General features: G+C 45.7%; 2 protein-coding genes across 2 annotated transcripts; both read right to left on the bottom strand.

Annotated features, from left to right (window-relative positions):
• Positions 1-2669: 2669 nt before the first annotated feature.
• On the bottom strand, positions 2670-11165 carry LOC124702306 (ATP-dependent DNA helicase MER3 homolog). The gene is made up of 26 exons (XM_047234428.1): positions 11074-11165; positions 10464-10647; positions 10195-10356; positions 9855-10092; positions 9724-9760; positions 9598-9644; positions 9310-9347; positions 9111-9132; positions 8818-9030; positions 8522-8678; positions 8382-8433; positions 7883-7954; positions 7733-7782; positions 7500-7617; positions 7357-7420; positions 7194-7277; positions 6439-6564; positions 6165-6361; positions 5894-6082; positions 5559-5807; positions 5435-5484; positions 5304-5321; positions 4735-4817; positions 4411-4639; positions 3962-4005; positions 2670-3889 (listed from the first exon to the last, which is right to left on the bottom strand). The coding sequence occupies exons 1-26, from the start codon at positions 11163-11165 to the stop codon at positions 2694-2696; spliced, it is 4011 nt and encodes a 1336-aa protein (XP_047090384.1). The 3' UTR covers positions 2670-2693.
• Positions 11166-13886: 2721 nt separating this feature from the next.
• LOC124695500 lies at positions 13887-15156 on the bottom strand. The gene is made up of 3 exons (XM_047228340.1): positions 15148-15156; positions 14577-14952; positions 13887-14478 (listed from the first exon to the last, which is right to left on the bottom strand). The coding sequence occupies exons 1-3, from the start codon at positions 15154-15156 to the stop codon at positions 13943-13945; spliced, it is 921 nt and encodes a 306-aa protein (XP_047084296.1). The 3' UTR covers positions 13887-13942.
• Between the last annotated feature and the right edge of the window lie 2133 nt (positions 15157-17289).

Here is a 17289-nt window from a genome sequence, read left to right as displayed (position 1 = left end):
GGCCCTGTACTCACTTTCTTTCGACACCCTTGCTAGATCGTGATCCGGAAGTGGAGGCCATCAACGATGGAGCACCAGAAGGAAGTTACGAGCTGGTTTACGAAGAACCTGATCTTACCGGTGGAGTGGAAGGCGTAGACTATGGGATAGTCTACGGACCAGATGACACGGAGGTGGAGGAGTAGTGACGTACCCTAGCATCATAGAGCCGAGCAGCGTAGAACTTACCTAAATAAGTTGTTGAGCTCTCTTTTATATTGTTATGAGTTGTAATCGTACTTAAGTAGTATCTTAGGGTGTTCTCATAGGACCTGTGAGAATACCAACTTGTTAAGACAATGTTTGTAATAAAGTATGGAGTGTTATGACCTGCAATGTTTCTGTTGTACCACTCTGAGGGATATGGCAATTTGTGAAGAAGTCCCTTCACAAAGATCATATCAACGACTTGTATACTACATCATGCAGTGGTATGCTGGGTCACCGCACCCACCCTCATTCACTATTCAAAAAATTGTTCGAGATACCGATTTATCGGCCGATTTATCGTGAATCGGTACGGTTACCGATAAGATTTCGACATCTCGGCTAATTTATCACCGCACCGATATTTCGGCCGATTTTTAGTCGGATGACCGATGTTTTGGCCGATTTTCAGTGCAATTTCGTTGAAATTCGGTATGGCAGTCGATATTTACGTTCTATAGTCATGTAAAACTATGCATTAGCTCAATATTTCCATTTTTGTTGATTCAAATGCAAGGAATCAATGTAATACTTCTATTCAATTCTTCAATATTATCTATACATAGCATATTATAGAAAATTTAGTGTCAAAAATTAGAATTTACAAAAATTAAACCGATAAATGGTCGACCGATAAAATCGATTAATCATCCGATAAGAGATTAATCTCCATTTTGAGGCTGATCAATAAGTTAGCGATTCACGATTTCTTGAACATTGCCCTCATTACTCTTCTGAAAAAATCTCGCATTTTGGCCATGCATGTGGATATATCATACTCCCTTCATCCCAAAATAAAATAATTTGCTCAACTTTGTTTAGATACAAAACTATATAGACACATTTTAGTTATAGAGTATATATGATGATATGTTTTTTTTAAAAAAATATGCATGATGATACGTTGATTTGGCTGCTGACGGGACGGTGAAAGGGAGAGCTTTGCTGCGACCGCGGGATGCATCAACGCTCCCGGATAAGTTATCTTAACTATCAGTGCTTGGGCGATTCCTCTCTAGTGAGATCTTGAGAGTTGACAGCGGCGGGCGCCATTTAGCTGGAGTGGAGCACCGAAAGGTGTCAGTGTTACGCTGGCTACACTGCAAATTTGCCAAAAACATGCGTACAGTATATCAAAGGTGTCGGATATGGCCAGCACATTTGGTCCCGTCACGGTCCACCTACACAGCCGTCACCTCCACGGTCACTTCCTCTGTTATGTTAGCATTCTACCCGAACAGGAACTTTCAACGCCAAACAAGTGCTTTCGCCTCCAACTGATAGCTTTGTACCCCAAGATTCCATGGCTAAATTTGACATTGACTCGGAATATTTAGGAACTGGATCAAGTTTTCAGCAAAGAGATTCTGTAATTGACATGCATTGCGCATAAGTTTGGAACTGGACCTGGACCGTCCAATTAATGGATATGCATTGGGCATTAGTCTAGAACAGGATTTTTTTTTTGGACTTGTGATGTGTGGATTTGGATTTTATTAATTGTTATTTGGACTGGATGTGGACTGGATCAAGTATATTTCGACAAACGTTGGACAGTTTAATTTTGGACTTGGATATTCATCCATTTCCAGGTTTAATTAGGCATGGTCCCAAGGTAACGCAAGACACGTAGGAAAAAACAAGCTACTAGGGTTGCGCTACATCTCCAGGATCTTGGGTGTGCAAGGCAGTAAGGTGTCATATTAAACTTCTGATTAACAAGGATGCTGATTTACTCAAAAGAAAAGGCAAGGATGCTGATGCTGAGCCATCCAGTAGCAAAGGTGAGGACGAGAAAACCGCCAAGACAGGGGCCGATCGATTAGCACTTTAACTGAGTGATGGAGCTCGCGGGATGCATAAATTTGTGGTAATTTCATACTCTACTCTCCGGCGTTCTCTTTTCGTTATATTTTTCTGTCAATGCATACATTATTTCATTACACGTTCAGAGTTTAAACCCAATTTTGTGGTATTCCTACTTTTGTGGATTTTGAGGTTGGAGAGTAAGTGATTGCACAATGCGCAAGTTCCATCGCCAAAAGGTGTTCCAGTCTTCCCCATTGATAGATTAGTATAATTTTGTTGGAGCTAATTTTCTCTTCACTACAAGTCTGCAGAGATAAAAACACTTGTAAATGTGTAGCAGAGACTTGTGGAAAGCGATACCTAATTCTGTAAATTGATCATCGCTTTCAAATGTTCATGCATGAGTTATCTTTAGAGAAACTGATTTGTAGACGACAACACAGAAGGGCATTGCACGGAAGAAGGGATGTTTAATATGCATTATATCCATAGCATTTGTACACAGCAGAGAAACCGAGAAAGGTATTCAAACAAATAATGGCATACGAAAAATAACACTCTTGAACATAAGTTGTCTAGCTAACGCCTCTGGTAGGTTACCGTTCCATATTTCAAGCCTATACAAGATATTTGCAAGATCACAGGAAGGAGAAGATACTCTTGAACTCTCTGCTCTTTGAACTTGCCAATATATCTTTGCAATACTCTTGAATCCTGAGAGGCTGAACTGCGGCTGGAACTTGCTTTGTAGATTGCATAGCCTGGAAATCTGAGAAGGGGAGGCCGAAAACTAATTTGTTCTTCTCTGGCGGGTTGTCCGCTCTGCCTGCAAACTGCAGAGAGTTCACTTCAGGAGTTCTGCTCAAGACATTGCTCTTCTCAGACGAGCTGTCAGTTTTTCCTGCAAAGCGGAGACAATTCTCATCAGGAGTTATGCTCAAGACATTGCTCTTCTCCGACGAGCTGTCCATTTTGCCTGCAAACTGGAGACAGTTCTCATCAGAAGTTCTGCTCAAGACATTGCTCTTCTCGGACGAGCTGTCCATTTTGCCTGCAAACTGGAGACGGTTCTCATCAGAAGTTCTGCTGAAGACCTTGCTCTTTTCAGGTGGGCTCTCCCTTCTGACTGCAAACTGAAGAGTGTTCTCATCAGGCGTTGTCCATGCGACCTTGGCCTTCTCAGATAGGCTGTCCCTTCTGGCAGGAAACTGAAGAGTGTTGTCAACTGGAGGTCTGATCATGACCTTGCACTTCTCAGATAGGCTGTCCATTTTGCCTGCAAATTGACCACTGTTCTCATCAGGTGTTGTCCACGCGACCTTGGTCTTCTCAGATAGGCTGTCCCTTCTGGCAGCAAATTGAAGAGAGTTTTCATTTGCAATTCTGCTCAGGATCTTGCTCTTCTCAGATGGGCTGTCCCTCCTGCCTGGAAACTGAAGAGAGATTTCATAAGGAGATCTGGTCAGGATCTTGCTCTTCTCAAGTGGGCTGTCAATTTTCTCTGCAAACAGAGAGCAGCTCTTCTCTGAACTTCGGCTCAGGATCCTCCGACACTTCTCGGCTGTATTGGTCGGAGACACTGTAGCCTCAGTATGTTCAGAATCCATTGGTGACACCTCATTCGCATGCAGGCTTCCCTGATCTAAGTCAAACTGGTCCCTCGATGTCTTCATCTTCTTCAGTATCAAAGGTTCATAGGAGCTATCCATGGACTTCGACAACATCAGAGTTGGAAAATCTCTGGATTTCTTGCGTATGTGATCAAATATTGTGTTGCTGGTGGCACCTTTGCATTCTGCTTCTACTGGTTCATAAAACGACGCATCTTCCGTATCTAGGCAGTGGGATTATACACTTTTATTAGCAAAGTAAATAAAGCAGACATTGTTTTCTAGTATTGTGTTACCTCCATTGTCTTCTTCAAGTAGTAGATCAAAGCTGGGGACCTCTCTGTAGTCATCAGAATATCACCTCAGCAAATTATACTTAAAAGAGAAGGTTCAAAGAATATGGTCCTACAGACTAAATACGAAGAGAAAATCTGACATGTGATCGAAGTTTCAACAATAGCTGTGAAGCATAGCAATTCTCTGGCGATCTAAGGTAATCATTGCAGATATTTGCTACTCCCTCCGATCCATGATATGTGTTGTGGTTTTAGTTCAAATTTGACTAAAAATGAACTAAAACCATGACCCTTACCATGGATCGGAGGGAGCACTAAACAACCCTAGCATTTTTTTTTCTTTAAACAATAGACTAATGGCCAAGCAGGCAAGTGTTCTGTTGTTGGTTACTCTGCTCAAAGCAAGTCAATTCTGGAATTCTTGGAGGAGTAGTAGGTTAAGCACTTACAGTGATGCCAAGTTGTTAAATTTTCTCGTTCCAGGAATATTTTCAGCTTTGTCTGGAGCGTTGACACTGTCATCATCTTCTATAACACAAACCTCTTTTGATAGTGGGCTCCGTCCAATGTGAGCTTGAGTTGTCCTGGAGCTAACCAAACAAAGATCAGCAGGAAGATTTGTCACATGCAAATCATCCTCCCTGCTGATCACATGCTTCGTGTGGATATCAATGCCAACTTCATCATAAAATTTAAAGCACAGTACATGTCAGCATAAACTTGTAAAATGACCTTCAATTTGCCAAACAATAATTATCTGTTGAAGCTATTACCGTGTTCTTCAAATATCAGATCAGCCTTTAGTGTCACCCTGGCACCCTGGGGGCACGGCACAAAAAGTTTTACAGAATATGGGCTGCAATTAACAGAACAGCCAGTGAGAGTAATTCGGAGCAACTTAGTTTTGATTTTGGCTTCAGAGTACAGCAAGTTCCTCAATGATTGGTATCTGGTTAAGCAATTTTATTCATGTCTACTATCACTGTGCTATGTTTGCTTGGTTTAACAGTCCGAGAGCTCGTAGCAGTTTACGGCCAGGAAGAGGCTGCTATGGGGCAAGTGAACTTTGCCTGTTGAATCAGACAGAGGTGCTTGTTTGGTGGTTAGCACAACAGGTAATAGCCTAACAAAAAAAGAAAGGTTGCTGTAATAGTCTGCTACTCTGCTAGAATAATCTATTGAAAAAACAAACGTAACGAAAAGAATATCTCCCTTGAAGAACCAACAGAGAATTTGACAGTCAAGTTAATTTGCTTGTTAGTCTCCATAACGATGGTTCAAATATTTTCTGAAGCCCAGTTAAAAAATGTTTGCAGAAATAACAGAACTTCAGAATTATTACCTGGAAAACTCTCGAGCCCTTTAAAGGAGAGTCGGAAATGATGCCAACAATAACCAAAACAATAACAAACTACCATCAGTAAAAGAAAAGGATCCTATAGGGCATCAAGATTATAAAATAAAACCACTGACCTTATTTTCTCATGAAAAAGGATTATATTGTCTTCCTCCGAGCCCACAACCTGGCAAAAATAATTTAACAATTTGTAGGTTTAAGCACCATTGGATGATAAAAAAACAAAGATAAAAGATGTACCATGTCAGCATAGTTCTGTTTACTGGATCGAACTGCCTGTGATTGACGACTTAGGGTTACAATAATGGTTGATTTTCCTTGTCTGTTTCCAACATCTTCAATTTGTATGTCAATTTTTGGTGGTAATGCTGACAAGGATTCCTTTATCTGATTTCCAAATGGATAATTGCGCCCCGTTGCACTTTCCAGCTTTCTAGCATCAGCAGCTGCAAGGCTCTCGAAGGAATCAACTCCAACATTCTTCAGGGCCTGGGATACAGTCATTAAATCAACATTTAATTATGCATTCTTTCTATATAGGAGTGCCTAAATAACAAAGGCTAGAAATTAATAACCTTTGCTGTAACAATTCCAATTCCAGGAAGTTGTTTCAGTAAAAGTGGACTACTTTCCCAAAGTTTTTGGTCTAGGCATTTCCCAAGGAGCATAGAGTTGATGGCAGATTTGTAACTCTTTTTGTATATGAAATATTCTTTCATGCATTTGGCGATCCTACACCCATTTGAGCATATAGAATTTGTTTCCTGCATTCAGAAGTTCAAATAATTTAACATGAATGAAAATAATATGAAAATGTGCTAAAAGCCAAACAAACAAACAAACAACCTGGTTGAAGGATAAATCGTGCATTAGGGGGTCCCCTGTTAAACAGTCATTTGCTAATACAAATATTTTATCTTCTCTTGTCATGATACGCTTTTTCTTTTTTCCATTCTCAGTGAGAACATGGAACCGAAGCCTTCCCTCTTTATCGGTGTTTATGTCATTTAGAGTCTTCTTATCATTTCGACGTAGTTGGATCCCTTGAAAAAGAAAGAGGAAATTGATAATTAACTACATAAACTCAATGACTAAAATTAAAGTAGTTGGAGCTACCTACAAGAAATCTCTGCAGAGCGGCAGATGATATACAATAAATCTTCCAAAGTGCAACATGCAGAAGCTTTGACAATAAGCTTCATCGTATCAAACTTCAGATAGAATTTTGTCATCAGCCTCCCAGGTTCTGAGCAGGAAGATACATGTCAAAAGAGTTACTTCATGTACAATTGCAATACAGACACATAGGCAACTGATGCGACTGACTGAGAATACTGAGACTTCTAAATAGCAATTTGCGGACGAATGAATTCGAGACCAGATGAAAACTAATAATAAAGTTATATTACAAGATTACGGTTCATGCTGCATGCCCAACCCTCTGATACTTCTCTGAGTACTTGATATCTTCTCTAACACAATTCTGTACGCTAAAATTGTCCCATCAGAACTCCAGTATGGTATTGCAAAGAGGTGAAACCACAGAAATGATCATTCCTTAAGTATGTACAGGTACCACTCTGTTACAAATAGTAGTTCATGTTTTTTTCCAAAAATAAATCGCACTAACACTAAAGCAACTGTTAGTAGCAGAGTAGTGGCACATTCCAAAGTAGACTCTGAATATGATTTCAAAGTTATGATTTTCACTCTTGGGAGGGTACAGAAGTCTATAGCCTACTTCGCACAAACATCAGATATAGAAGGGATTTAACAAAATTGGAAGACACTATGTTCATACTATAGGTTGAAAACTATTGCATATGACATCATTGCATTATACGGTTGTAAATTTCTTGAAAAATGGAAAGTTACCTAATGGTTTTAGAAGAAAACCATCTTCATCTGTCCAAATTAGCCCGTACTCACCCAACTCATGTATCTTCTCAACACATATATCTGTAAATTCAATCCTAAAAGATCAATGTTTCATGATTTCATGAGAGAACTGTACATCCACAAAGTTCAGTAAATATACCTCTCATTTGTTTCTCAAGGAGATCACAAGGAATCCCTCTCTTAATTCCATAGTGCTCAGGATTCTGGTAATTTATATTGTCGTAAGTTAGATCATGCATTTAAACCAAAGAGATTTAAAGATCAAGAGTAATACGTTCATGCCTTTTTTATTCTGATGTACAAATATGAACACTTGAGCCATTCAATTGCCAAAGTTATGTCAGACACTGTCAATTGAACAATTTCTGCGTTTAAATGCTCCACTGCGCATGGCAGCAACCTGACCATAGTATCTATACTCAGCCAGAGGTTTCAAATGAAGTACCAGCATGTCACAGTTAAGTTTCAGTTGAAATAACACGTGAGAACTTTTCAACTGAACATCGAGAACTTACTGAGACTCAACCATTTCACATCCACGGAGAAGGTTCTCATATAGATGAACCTACAGGACAAAATTACGGAAGGTTAGACCAATAAGCCAATACACATCTTTGAGTTGGAAGTATTTCAAAATTAACAAGACAGAAGCAAAGTTAAATTACTGTTTCTCTTCTTGTCATAATTACAACTGTTCCAGTATCATCAAATGGAGGACGGCCAGCCCTCCCACACATCTGAGGATGACCAAGGCTTTGTCAGTGAAGCAAGAGAATGATCACACTGTTGTTTAAATTATAAAGTGTAAAGAACTTTGATAATTGAGTTCAAATACATATTAATTTTCACTACATATAATACACACTACAGGAATATCCAATTAATTATGGAAACAATTCAGAACCAACTTACCATGTTATTAAAAGAAAAGTTAACACATAACAATATGAATATTTAATGAGGACTGCACTAGATTCAGTAACCTGAGCTTTTAATTTTGTATCCATTGGTCAATCAGGTAAAAAACTAAAAATACCTTAAGAAACAAGCATATCATTAAAGCTCTAAGAAAAAACACACAGAAATGCTATGAGCAGACGGTGCATATCCTTTGTTTTCAAATAATGATCATTTGACAGGAGTAGCTGAGACTTAATAGTACACCTGAAGCACCATGGATCTCTCATACTCTATATACGAGCTCTTCTCTTTGTTGCTACAAAATATATGAATATAGAAAATATCATAAAAAGGAATAATAGAGAGTAGAAAGAATTCCGTCATATTAAAAAAAGGGTTCTCACAAAAACTGTGTCGACTTTATAACTACTGTATGTGCAGGTAAGTTGATGCCCTGTGCCAAAGTATTTGTCGTGCATAGAATTTGAAGATCGCCCTTCAGGAAAAGCCCCTCAACAAGACTCCGATCCTTTGAGCCAAGACCACCATTATGAAAACCAACTGAAATTTGGAATTACAATTACTTCAGTGTAAATTTAGGTAACACCTAACATGAGTTTCTAGACAAGAAAAGAAATAATTGGAATTAATAGAAAGATTAGAAAGTTGAGAGAGCCCAGAGGACAAGATTCAACATAACCTCCATGCACAATGCAAGACTGCAGCTGCTTGTCATTACAGGTTAAGGAAGCCTCCCGTAGACGTTCATATTGCTGCATCGATTTCATGAATGGATTTGAATAGCCATGAGACCCTCCAGTTTGTGAAAGGCACTGTGCTGCTTCTTGTGCACCTTTTCTTGTAGAACAGAAAACAAGTGCAGACTTCCCTCTTGAATGTTGCATCAGTATATCTGTAATGAATATTCGCTTTCTATTTGAGCACTGAAATTTGGACAAAGGAACTTACATGATAGTAATGCCACTTACTTACCGAAAATGAAACTTTGCAGCCTCTACAAGTTAAAGACACAAAAAAAAAATTTTGTGAGATTTGAGTCAGTTTGATGCCCAGCATTTCTTCAGAAGAAAATATTGTGCACATAGCATGACAGAATATATCTGAACACTTATTCTTAGCTTCCCCGTATAATTTTAAAAAACGAACATTATCAGATAGGAATTTTGCATACCCTCTCGAAAAGGAAGTCATTTTTGGCTGCAGCATAACCTAAATGGCACAGTAAAAAAAATTAATTAGGGAAAACATAACAATAGCTTACAGTCCTAAAGATTGTCAGAGGTGCTAACATCTAATCAGAAGGTAAGGGGAATACACATGTTCCATAATTTTGTATAACAAAGCTCAAGCAGTTTTTTGATACAAAAAATCTTATGGGTTGCCAAACCATTGCATCGACCTTGCTTATGCACTCATAAGCTCATCCAGATTCCAATATAATGAGAAGCCTGAATCATACCAAGAACTTTGGTTGTCAACTTCACTGGCCTCATCTCTTCTCCAAATCTGCAAAGGAACATAAGGCGAATAAGAAAAATTCGCCGGTAGTATTCTAGTTTATCTTTGAGGGACTTAGTTCAGTTACCTTTTCAATCCTTCAGGGGGTGCTAGAAGCCACTCCGCTGTGATTTCGCAGGGGTAATACATAAGTTCCTTTCCCACATGATAATGTGGTTAAAATTGTATGATGACGACATAATGTGCAGAATTACTAACCTATATCCTCAGCATTAGAGATAGTGGCAGAGACTGCTATGAATCGAACATTTGCGAGAGGAGAAGATTTCATGTGGCCAAGTCTAGAAAGCATTTTTATTCTACTGACCACTGCTTCCAGGGAAGCACCACGTGGATCATTAAGGAGATGAACCTCATCGATAAGGACCAGAGCAATATCACTGAAGAAACCCAGTCCTCCATCCCTTATTCCGTTACGACTCATGGAATCGAATTTCTGCATGCAAATGTTATGGTTGTTAAACAAAGCAGGGAAATAGTCTGCAGAAGGGAGGTTTATTTAGACCATATAAGACGCAAAGCAGCTAGTGACACGAACCTCGGGAGTGGTGAGGATTAAGTCAGAATCATGTATGGCCTTCTTGTTGTAGAACTCACTATCACCAGTCATCTCCAAGCAATTGATCCCCAGTGTGCCCAGCTTCGCCGTCCAGTCCCGCATCTTCTCCTGCACCAGCGCCTTCATGGGAGCGATATAGATCTGACCACGCAACCCAAATGAAGCAGAGAGTGAAAATTACAATTAGCGTCCTCGACTCCGAAGATTATCCCCAACATGTTGTTTGAGAAAAGGTAGGCGGCACATACTGTTTTGAGAGTTCCTTTTACCAGGCTGAACCTCCAGTCTGGTGTGAGGAACCTGGAGAGGAGCCTCAGAATGCAGAGCTCAAACAGCGCGGTCTTGCCGCTCCCAGTGGGCGCGGAGACAACCATGTTCACATCCGAGAGGTAACACGCGGGGAAGCACTCGCTCTGCAGGGAATTGAAGTACCTGCGGAGAAGCCAGAGCAGAACGTTGCTACTATGAGTGCCATCCCAAGCATATCATGCCACAAAGCAGTCCGAATTCAGTCCCGCAATAGTGCCTAATTTTCAAGCCGTACAAGTTCGAACCTATCGGTTTACCAGAACAGAACGTTACCACTATGAGTGCCATCCCAAGTCTATCATGCCACAAAGCAGTCCAAATTCAATCTACAGACAATAGTGTATAGTGCCTAATTTTCGGCTGAGCAAGTTCGAACCTATTGGCTTGCCAGGCTAGTAGTCTCATGCCCTAGAATCTTAAGATGTTACTGGGAAATTTCAAGGTACCGAGTAGCATCCGCGTGCAACCAAACCAAACGCGACTGTGCGGAACAAACAATCTACGGGCAAACACGGCCGCGGAGTTTCGATCGGCTCGCGAGGCACGCACCTGAACCCGAACACGGGGCGGAATGGCGGCGGCAGGTCGGAGACGCACCGCAGCGCGTAGGAGTCGCCGCCGAGAGGCCCCGTCGCCGCCATGGTCGACCCGCCCTGCTGAATCGGAGGTGAGAAAACCCCGCGCGAGGCGTATCGTCGAACACTTGGCGCGCGGCGCCGATCGAGGCCGAGCCGCCTTGGGATTTCGCGACCCGAATCGAGCGGCGCGAGCGAGGTAGGAGACGAGAGGAGGGAGGAGGGGGGGACTTACTAGGTGGTGGTGGAAGTCGAATTCGGGGTGAGGGTCGACGGGAGCGAGGGCGGTGGCGGTGGCGGTGGCTGCTTCGCGAGCGGGAGGAGCCGGCCGGCGAGGAGAAGGGCGGGGATGTGGAGATGCTTCTGCTGCGGTGGTGTGGTGGTGTTTGGAGAATGCGAGGCGGAGACGTTGCGATTCAAAGTTCAAACCGTGCCGTGGATTCTGAGAAGCGAGATATCGTGGTGCTCACGGCCGGCCTCAAGGGGAGTAGCTCGAAATGGTTGCAATTGGGAAGGCAGCCAAAGTACCAAACGGCAGCAAATATTTGCAGATTAGTTCAGCTCTCCCTTTTTTTGGGATGAAATTGCAATTAACAAGGATTTTTTTTTTCTATTTGGATTTGTAGAAATGTTGGACAGTTCTGTGCCGCAGTGCTGCATGCACACCCTCGAATGCTGCATTTCCCTAAACTCCACTGAGACAAAGTGAGAGAGATGAATATACATGCAACATGTTACATGTAGCATGATGTCAGCAAAGATTTCAAACTTAAACTGATTGACAATGTTAGCATATGCTCGTGTAGGCAGTTAGGCACCACTCCGTGTTGATTACAACGGTACGGAGGGAGTATGCATTATTGCCGTGTTAATTGTTCGTTCTACATCTTGCGTTCATAGAACTATGATTTGAAAACCAGTGTGATAAAAAAAGATTCCTTGAAACATAACAACAACGATTCTAGTCTCCAAACCCTCGTGAAGATGGGCTCCTAGTTTGATTCATAACTTAGGAGATAAATTATTTTCAAAATCAAATTTAGAAATAGATGAGGTGGCAGATTTCAGCATGCATGCATCTTCTCTTTTTTTTGGGGAAAGCTCATTGAAATAGATGAGGGATCACCGCATTGACCTTGCCAGACCTGTCGTCGGTGTCACCATGACACCAGACATCTCCACCATCCTGCATGCGTCCAGCAGTCCGCGCCCGTCTTCGATACCCTGCAGCTACACGCCGCCGAGAATCATGAACGTCAACATGGTAGATGAACACCACTCCACCAAGATCCACCTCCATCCAGCCGCTGCTCCAAAAATGATGCCCAAGAGATAGAATGACGCAGGAAGCGCTGTCATCATCCGATCCGGGAGACCCGGATCTAGGGTTTCCCCCGGAGCAGCACGAGTGAGTAGCCGCAGACTGCGACGATGATGCCTTCAAGAAGGAAGCGACACTTAACGCCGCCATCGCCCGCCAATCGTGGCACAGTTTTCACCGACAGCCGCTAGTCCCCAACTCGGCAAGAGCAAGCGGAGAGGCTAGCAAAGATGATGCATTCGCAAGGGAATGACGCCAATAGCCGCCACCATCATCCGCCAAGAGCGATGCCAAGGCGAGGTTTTCACCAGTGGCCCCTTCACCGCTAGCTCGTCGTCGACTAGATCTTTATCGCCGGAGTAGATGGATCTCGTGATCCGCCACCCCAGCAACCAGCCGACCACCTTCGGCGAAGGAGGAGGCCGCCACCACCATGCCCAGGACAGTCACCCATGGCGTCCTCGTGCCTCGGAACAAGCCCAGAAACCTGCACGAAGCTGGCATCGTTGTCAACGCAGTAGGATGGCCGCAGCCCTCCCGAGCCCATAAGGGCCCAGATCGGACCCGAACCATCGTCGTTGCCCACCAAACGATGGAGATCCTCGGGGGTATCTGGTCACCGCCGCTCCATGGCACCGCCGTCGACCAGGTCGATGCGGATCATCGCCGGCGGCGACGCGAACCCGCGCACCCACGCCTGTCGCAGTCGTGGAAGTCCGCCGCCGCCACGCCTCCAGGGCTTTGCCCGGCGGCACCTCAAGCGGCGGCGGCAGGATGGAGGCGCCTAAGGGAGGGGGAGGAGGAGAGCCGCTGGGGGCCGCCCGGCGCGGCGCGGCGCCGCCACGCGGGTGCGGGAGGGTTAGGGTGCCTCAGTACATTGTTGAACCACAGCCCAAGATTTCTATGGACGATCAATTCTTTCCATACTTCAGTCCATCTTTTTCCATCTCATTTGACAAGCTTGACAATTGTCTATCTTTCTGATGATATTGGAACTCGCATGTGATATGATATCTTCAAATGTGCCAACATTTGTGAGATTTTCATCAATGTTGTTGATGAGAAAGATGGAAGTGTTATCTATTCTTCCCAGTTCAGTAGTTGATCTCGTTTTCAGATGCATACAGGGGGTGCCCCTTATATGTTAACCGAGATAAGCATTCATTTTTCTATGTTATATAAAAGAGACTGTTAAATGCCGGGCTCGATCGAGACTTATGTTTACTGTTAAACGCCTGCAATTATAACTCAACTTCACAATCCATTGTCGTACCTGATTACAGGTCAGAACTAAATCTACAGAGCAAAAATCCCTCTCGCAGTACAATTAATCGTACATTCGTGTGGTGTCAACATTATCACAGCGGAGCCACGCATCATGGCCGATGACTTTGAGAATTGGGATGACAATAAAAAGGGTCAGAACTAAGACATGTATCTTTCAATATTTATTTACAGCCCTTCATCTATGTGAGAAAAAAAAATATTTACACAAAACTTCTTCAATGTTTGATTTAACAAACTACACAACAGGACGTCCTACTACAGGATGAGTGGTCGAAAGGTACAGCTCAGACACTCGGAGGCGCCAGTCAGGGTCGGACAACCGGATGTACCCGGCGGACTTCCTCTTGTAATCCTCGACGGGCAGCACCCCCTCGAGGCGGAGCGCATCCTCGTTGTGCAGCAGATTCCTGACCACCTTGGCCTTGTACGTGCACTGCCGCCAGCCTTCGAGGTGCCCGCCGCCCATGCGGCGGCAGTACTCGGCGGCCTGCTCGTACAAGTCCAGCGCGCTCCCCAGGTCCTGCCGGTCCATGTAGAACTCGGCCAGCTCCAGGCAGCTGACGGCGGCTAGCTCCAAGTCACCCGCCTTGACGAACAGCGCCGTTGCCTCCTCCAGGGCCCGCTCCACGAAGGCGACATTGTTCTGGCTTATGTGCTCCATCTCCACGTAGCATTTTGCGGAACGGAGCAACGCGGTCGCCGCGCCCGGCCCGTCGCCTAGCTCGAGGCCGTACATGGCCTGCTCGGCGAATGCCAGTCCAGCTTTGCCCCCTGAAATTAACCGTCCTAGTAACTTGGTTAACAAAGCGGCCGGGAGAAACTAGATGAGAAATACTGTAAAAGGAGCGTTCGTGGTATCGTATACGTACAGTTTAAGGCGACGAGGTAGCAGAGGGCAGACTCCCTCAGGTCCTTCCCGGTGTCGAAGACGGTGCCTTCCCGGCGGCGCGCTCTGTCCCTCAGCATGGCGCCGCGCGCCTCCAGAGCCGCCGGCCCTTGCCTCTCCTCCTCGAAGAATATGAACTCCTCATGTTTCTCCTGCTTCTCCTCCTCGTCGTGGCGATCAGGGAGCGACTTGTAGCCGTGGCGGCGGACGGGGCGCCGGTGCAGCAACGACGAAGCTGACGTGCCCATCACGACGTACGGCGGCGCGGCGGATTGGATTGGATTGGTTGGGTTGAGATCGACTTGCGGCCTTGCGGGGCGCTGGGTGGACGATCCTCCCTTTTTCTTTCCTTGGCTGGGCTGCGTATATGAATTATGGGATGGATTTACGTTTGTTAGTGTAGGTGCGTATATATACGCGTACGACGTTCCGAGATCGAATCCAATTATTCTTCTTTCTTTTGACATGAGGTCGAATCGAATTCTGACTGATAGCGTGGTATTGCGGTAAGGCAACCGACCAAGTAGTTTGGTATGTTCTGTTATGCTACATACATTGGACATGGGGCCCCGACGCGTCGAACAGGAGGCGGCGTTCCCCCGTCATCCTCGCTGTGATCGAGAACGGCGACGTGGCAGGCGCGGTGCCACGCGGCCTTCTCGAGCAGTCGCTGCTGGCGCTCCGCCTCCTCCCTCTCCCACTCCGCTTTGAACTAGGTGAACGCCGCGTCCATCAGCATCTGGAGGTCCACGGGGCCGACGTCGTTCAGAGAACGTGCCATGACCACCTCGAGGATCGCGTCGTCCTCAGCGTCGGGGGAGGTCACCGACGCGGCCTCCTTCTTCGGCTTGCGTAGGCTCCCGCCGGCGTGGCCTCCTTTTTCCGGCTCGCGCTTGAGGCGGACCAAGCAGTCGTGGCCACGCGGAGGCGACGGGCCCCACCTCTCGCGGATGACTATCCAGCCGCCACGCCCTCGGTTACACGGCGGCGAGATGGGCTCCGGCTTGACAGCGCGGAGCTAGGTCCTCGGCGTGGCTGGGGGCGTAGAGCCTGAGTAGCACGAGCGCGACGCCGGCCCCAAAGATGATGATGTGGATGCCATCCGCCGTGGCATCCACGAGTTCCCACGACGCCGGGAGAACGAGGCCGGAGTCATCGGCGGCATCTGCAAGACGGGGGAGTTCCTCGCCTGGATGTTGGAGGGATGACCCCCGGTATGCCAAAGGCATGCCGAACTAGCCTTGTTTAGGCTGTTGAGGTACCGGTTTAAAGATTATTCCGGATGGAGAAGTTAAGTTCATGTTAAAGAGAATCTATGCCGGTATCCCAGAAGGGGTATACCGGAATAGTCTAAGAAGGTACCGGAGTACCGGCAAAGGCTACACTGTAGCACGTCGGCAAACTGCTCAAAGATTCCCTCAAGGACTAGAGGACAAAGATGAGCGAAGCACATCAGCTTTAATCGAAGCTCTGAGGCCAAATCAGAAGATGACGTAAAAGCTACCGGGGGATGTCACCGTTCCTGATTAAAGGTGTACCGGCGTCCCCTGCTGCCAAAGGGGCTTTATAAAGTAGTTTGTCTAGTCAAAGATGTCATTAGGGTTTCTTCCCCTGTAAGCCACCCTCTCCCCTATATAAGGAGAGGGAGCACACCCTTGCGCGGGGTAACCTGTAACTGAGTAGGCAATAGAGGGATCCCAAGTTAGAAGTGGAGCTTGTACTGTGCTTCTTCAACCTCTGGCCAAGGCCAAGTTCATCAATAAAGATACCGGAACTCATCCATGTGTTACCAAAACCCTCCCCCGAATCCTCTAGCGCACATTCGGCCCCAACTCAAGCCATCCCATGGCATCTGTCTGTTCACCACGACGACACTGGATGTGTTCGAGGACGACAGTGTGGGTGCGGCCGGGGGCGCTCCACCAGCGGCGCCTGCCGTCCGCGTTTTTCCTCGGCAACGGAGGAGGAGGCCCCTTGTAGGACGCCAGCTCCCGCTCTTAGCGCTCGCGGAAGTACGTGAACCACGCGGCGTGGTTGTCGGGGAAGCGCTCCAGCAGGGCCCGCTCCTCGTCAGACATCACGGCGAAGGCAACCTGGATCTCCTCGTCGTGCTCGGCGGCCACCGGCGGCGGAGGGATGTAGACGCCGCCTACGCTAAGCCGCCAGGACAGCGGCCTACGGAAATCAAGCGGCGCCGGGTAGTTGGCCTCGTAGAGGAGTTGCGCCTCCAAGTCGTGGAGGGATCGACGACCGAACCCATTCACCGCCGCACCGTCGCCGGGGTAGCGTCGGCCATCTTCGCGCGTCGAAAAGGGGAGTGTGGAGGTGAGGGAGTTTTTGGCGGTAACAACCAATATTATGCTACCTCCTATGGCCCAACCAGGGGCCAATGAAGATCATCAACCGACCAAGGTGGGCCGATACGTTGATTCGAAAGAAGGATTCTTGATGAACAAGGAAAGTTTAGATATAGAACTCTTTGTAACCTAGTCGAACCCGGACAGAACTCTCGAGACCTGGCCTACAATATAAGGGCCAGGAGAGGGTCTGCCGAGGGACACACAATCACAATAGCTAGAATCATCGCAAGTCTAGAGCTAGGTCATTAGAATCTTAGCCTCTCGATGAGATCTGTGGTGACCCGGCATACCACTGCATGGTGTAGTATGCAAGTCTGATATAACACCAATGAAACA

Source organism: Lolium rigidum, chromosome 3 (genome assembly GCF_022539505.1).
Source record: "Lolium rigidum isolate FL_2022 chromosome 3, APGP_CSIRO_Lrig_0.1, whole genome shotgun sequence".
NCBI classification, from domain to species: Eukaryota; Viridiplantae; Streptophyta; class Magnoliopsida; order Poales; family Poaceae; genus Lolium; species Lolium rigidum.
Note: the sequence above shows the minus strand (reverse complement) of the source record. Positions and strands in the feature narration are given on the sequence as shown.

Excerpts from the sequence above, each read along its gene's own strand:
- LOC124695500 (XM_047228340.1), bottom strand. Across the intron at positions 14,479-14,576 it reads CTACCTCGTCGCCTTAAACT|GGGGCAAAGCTGGACTGGCA; the intron begins GTACGTATACGA and ends GGTTAATTTCAG.
- LOC124702306 (XM_047234428.1), bottom strand. The coding sequence starts at position 11,165 with ATGGCGGCGACGGGGCCTCTCGGCGGCGACTCCTACGCGCTGCGGTGC. Across the intron at positions 9,133-9,309 it reads ATGACTTCCTTTTCGAGAGG|AGGCTGCAAAGTTTCATTTT; the intron begins GTATGCAAAATT and ends TTTAACTTGTAG. Across the intron at positions 6,083-6,164 it reads ACGATTTATCCTTCAACCAG|GAAACAAATTCTATATGCTC; the intron begins GTTGTTTGTTTG and ends TTCTGAATGCAG.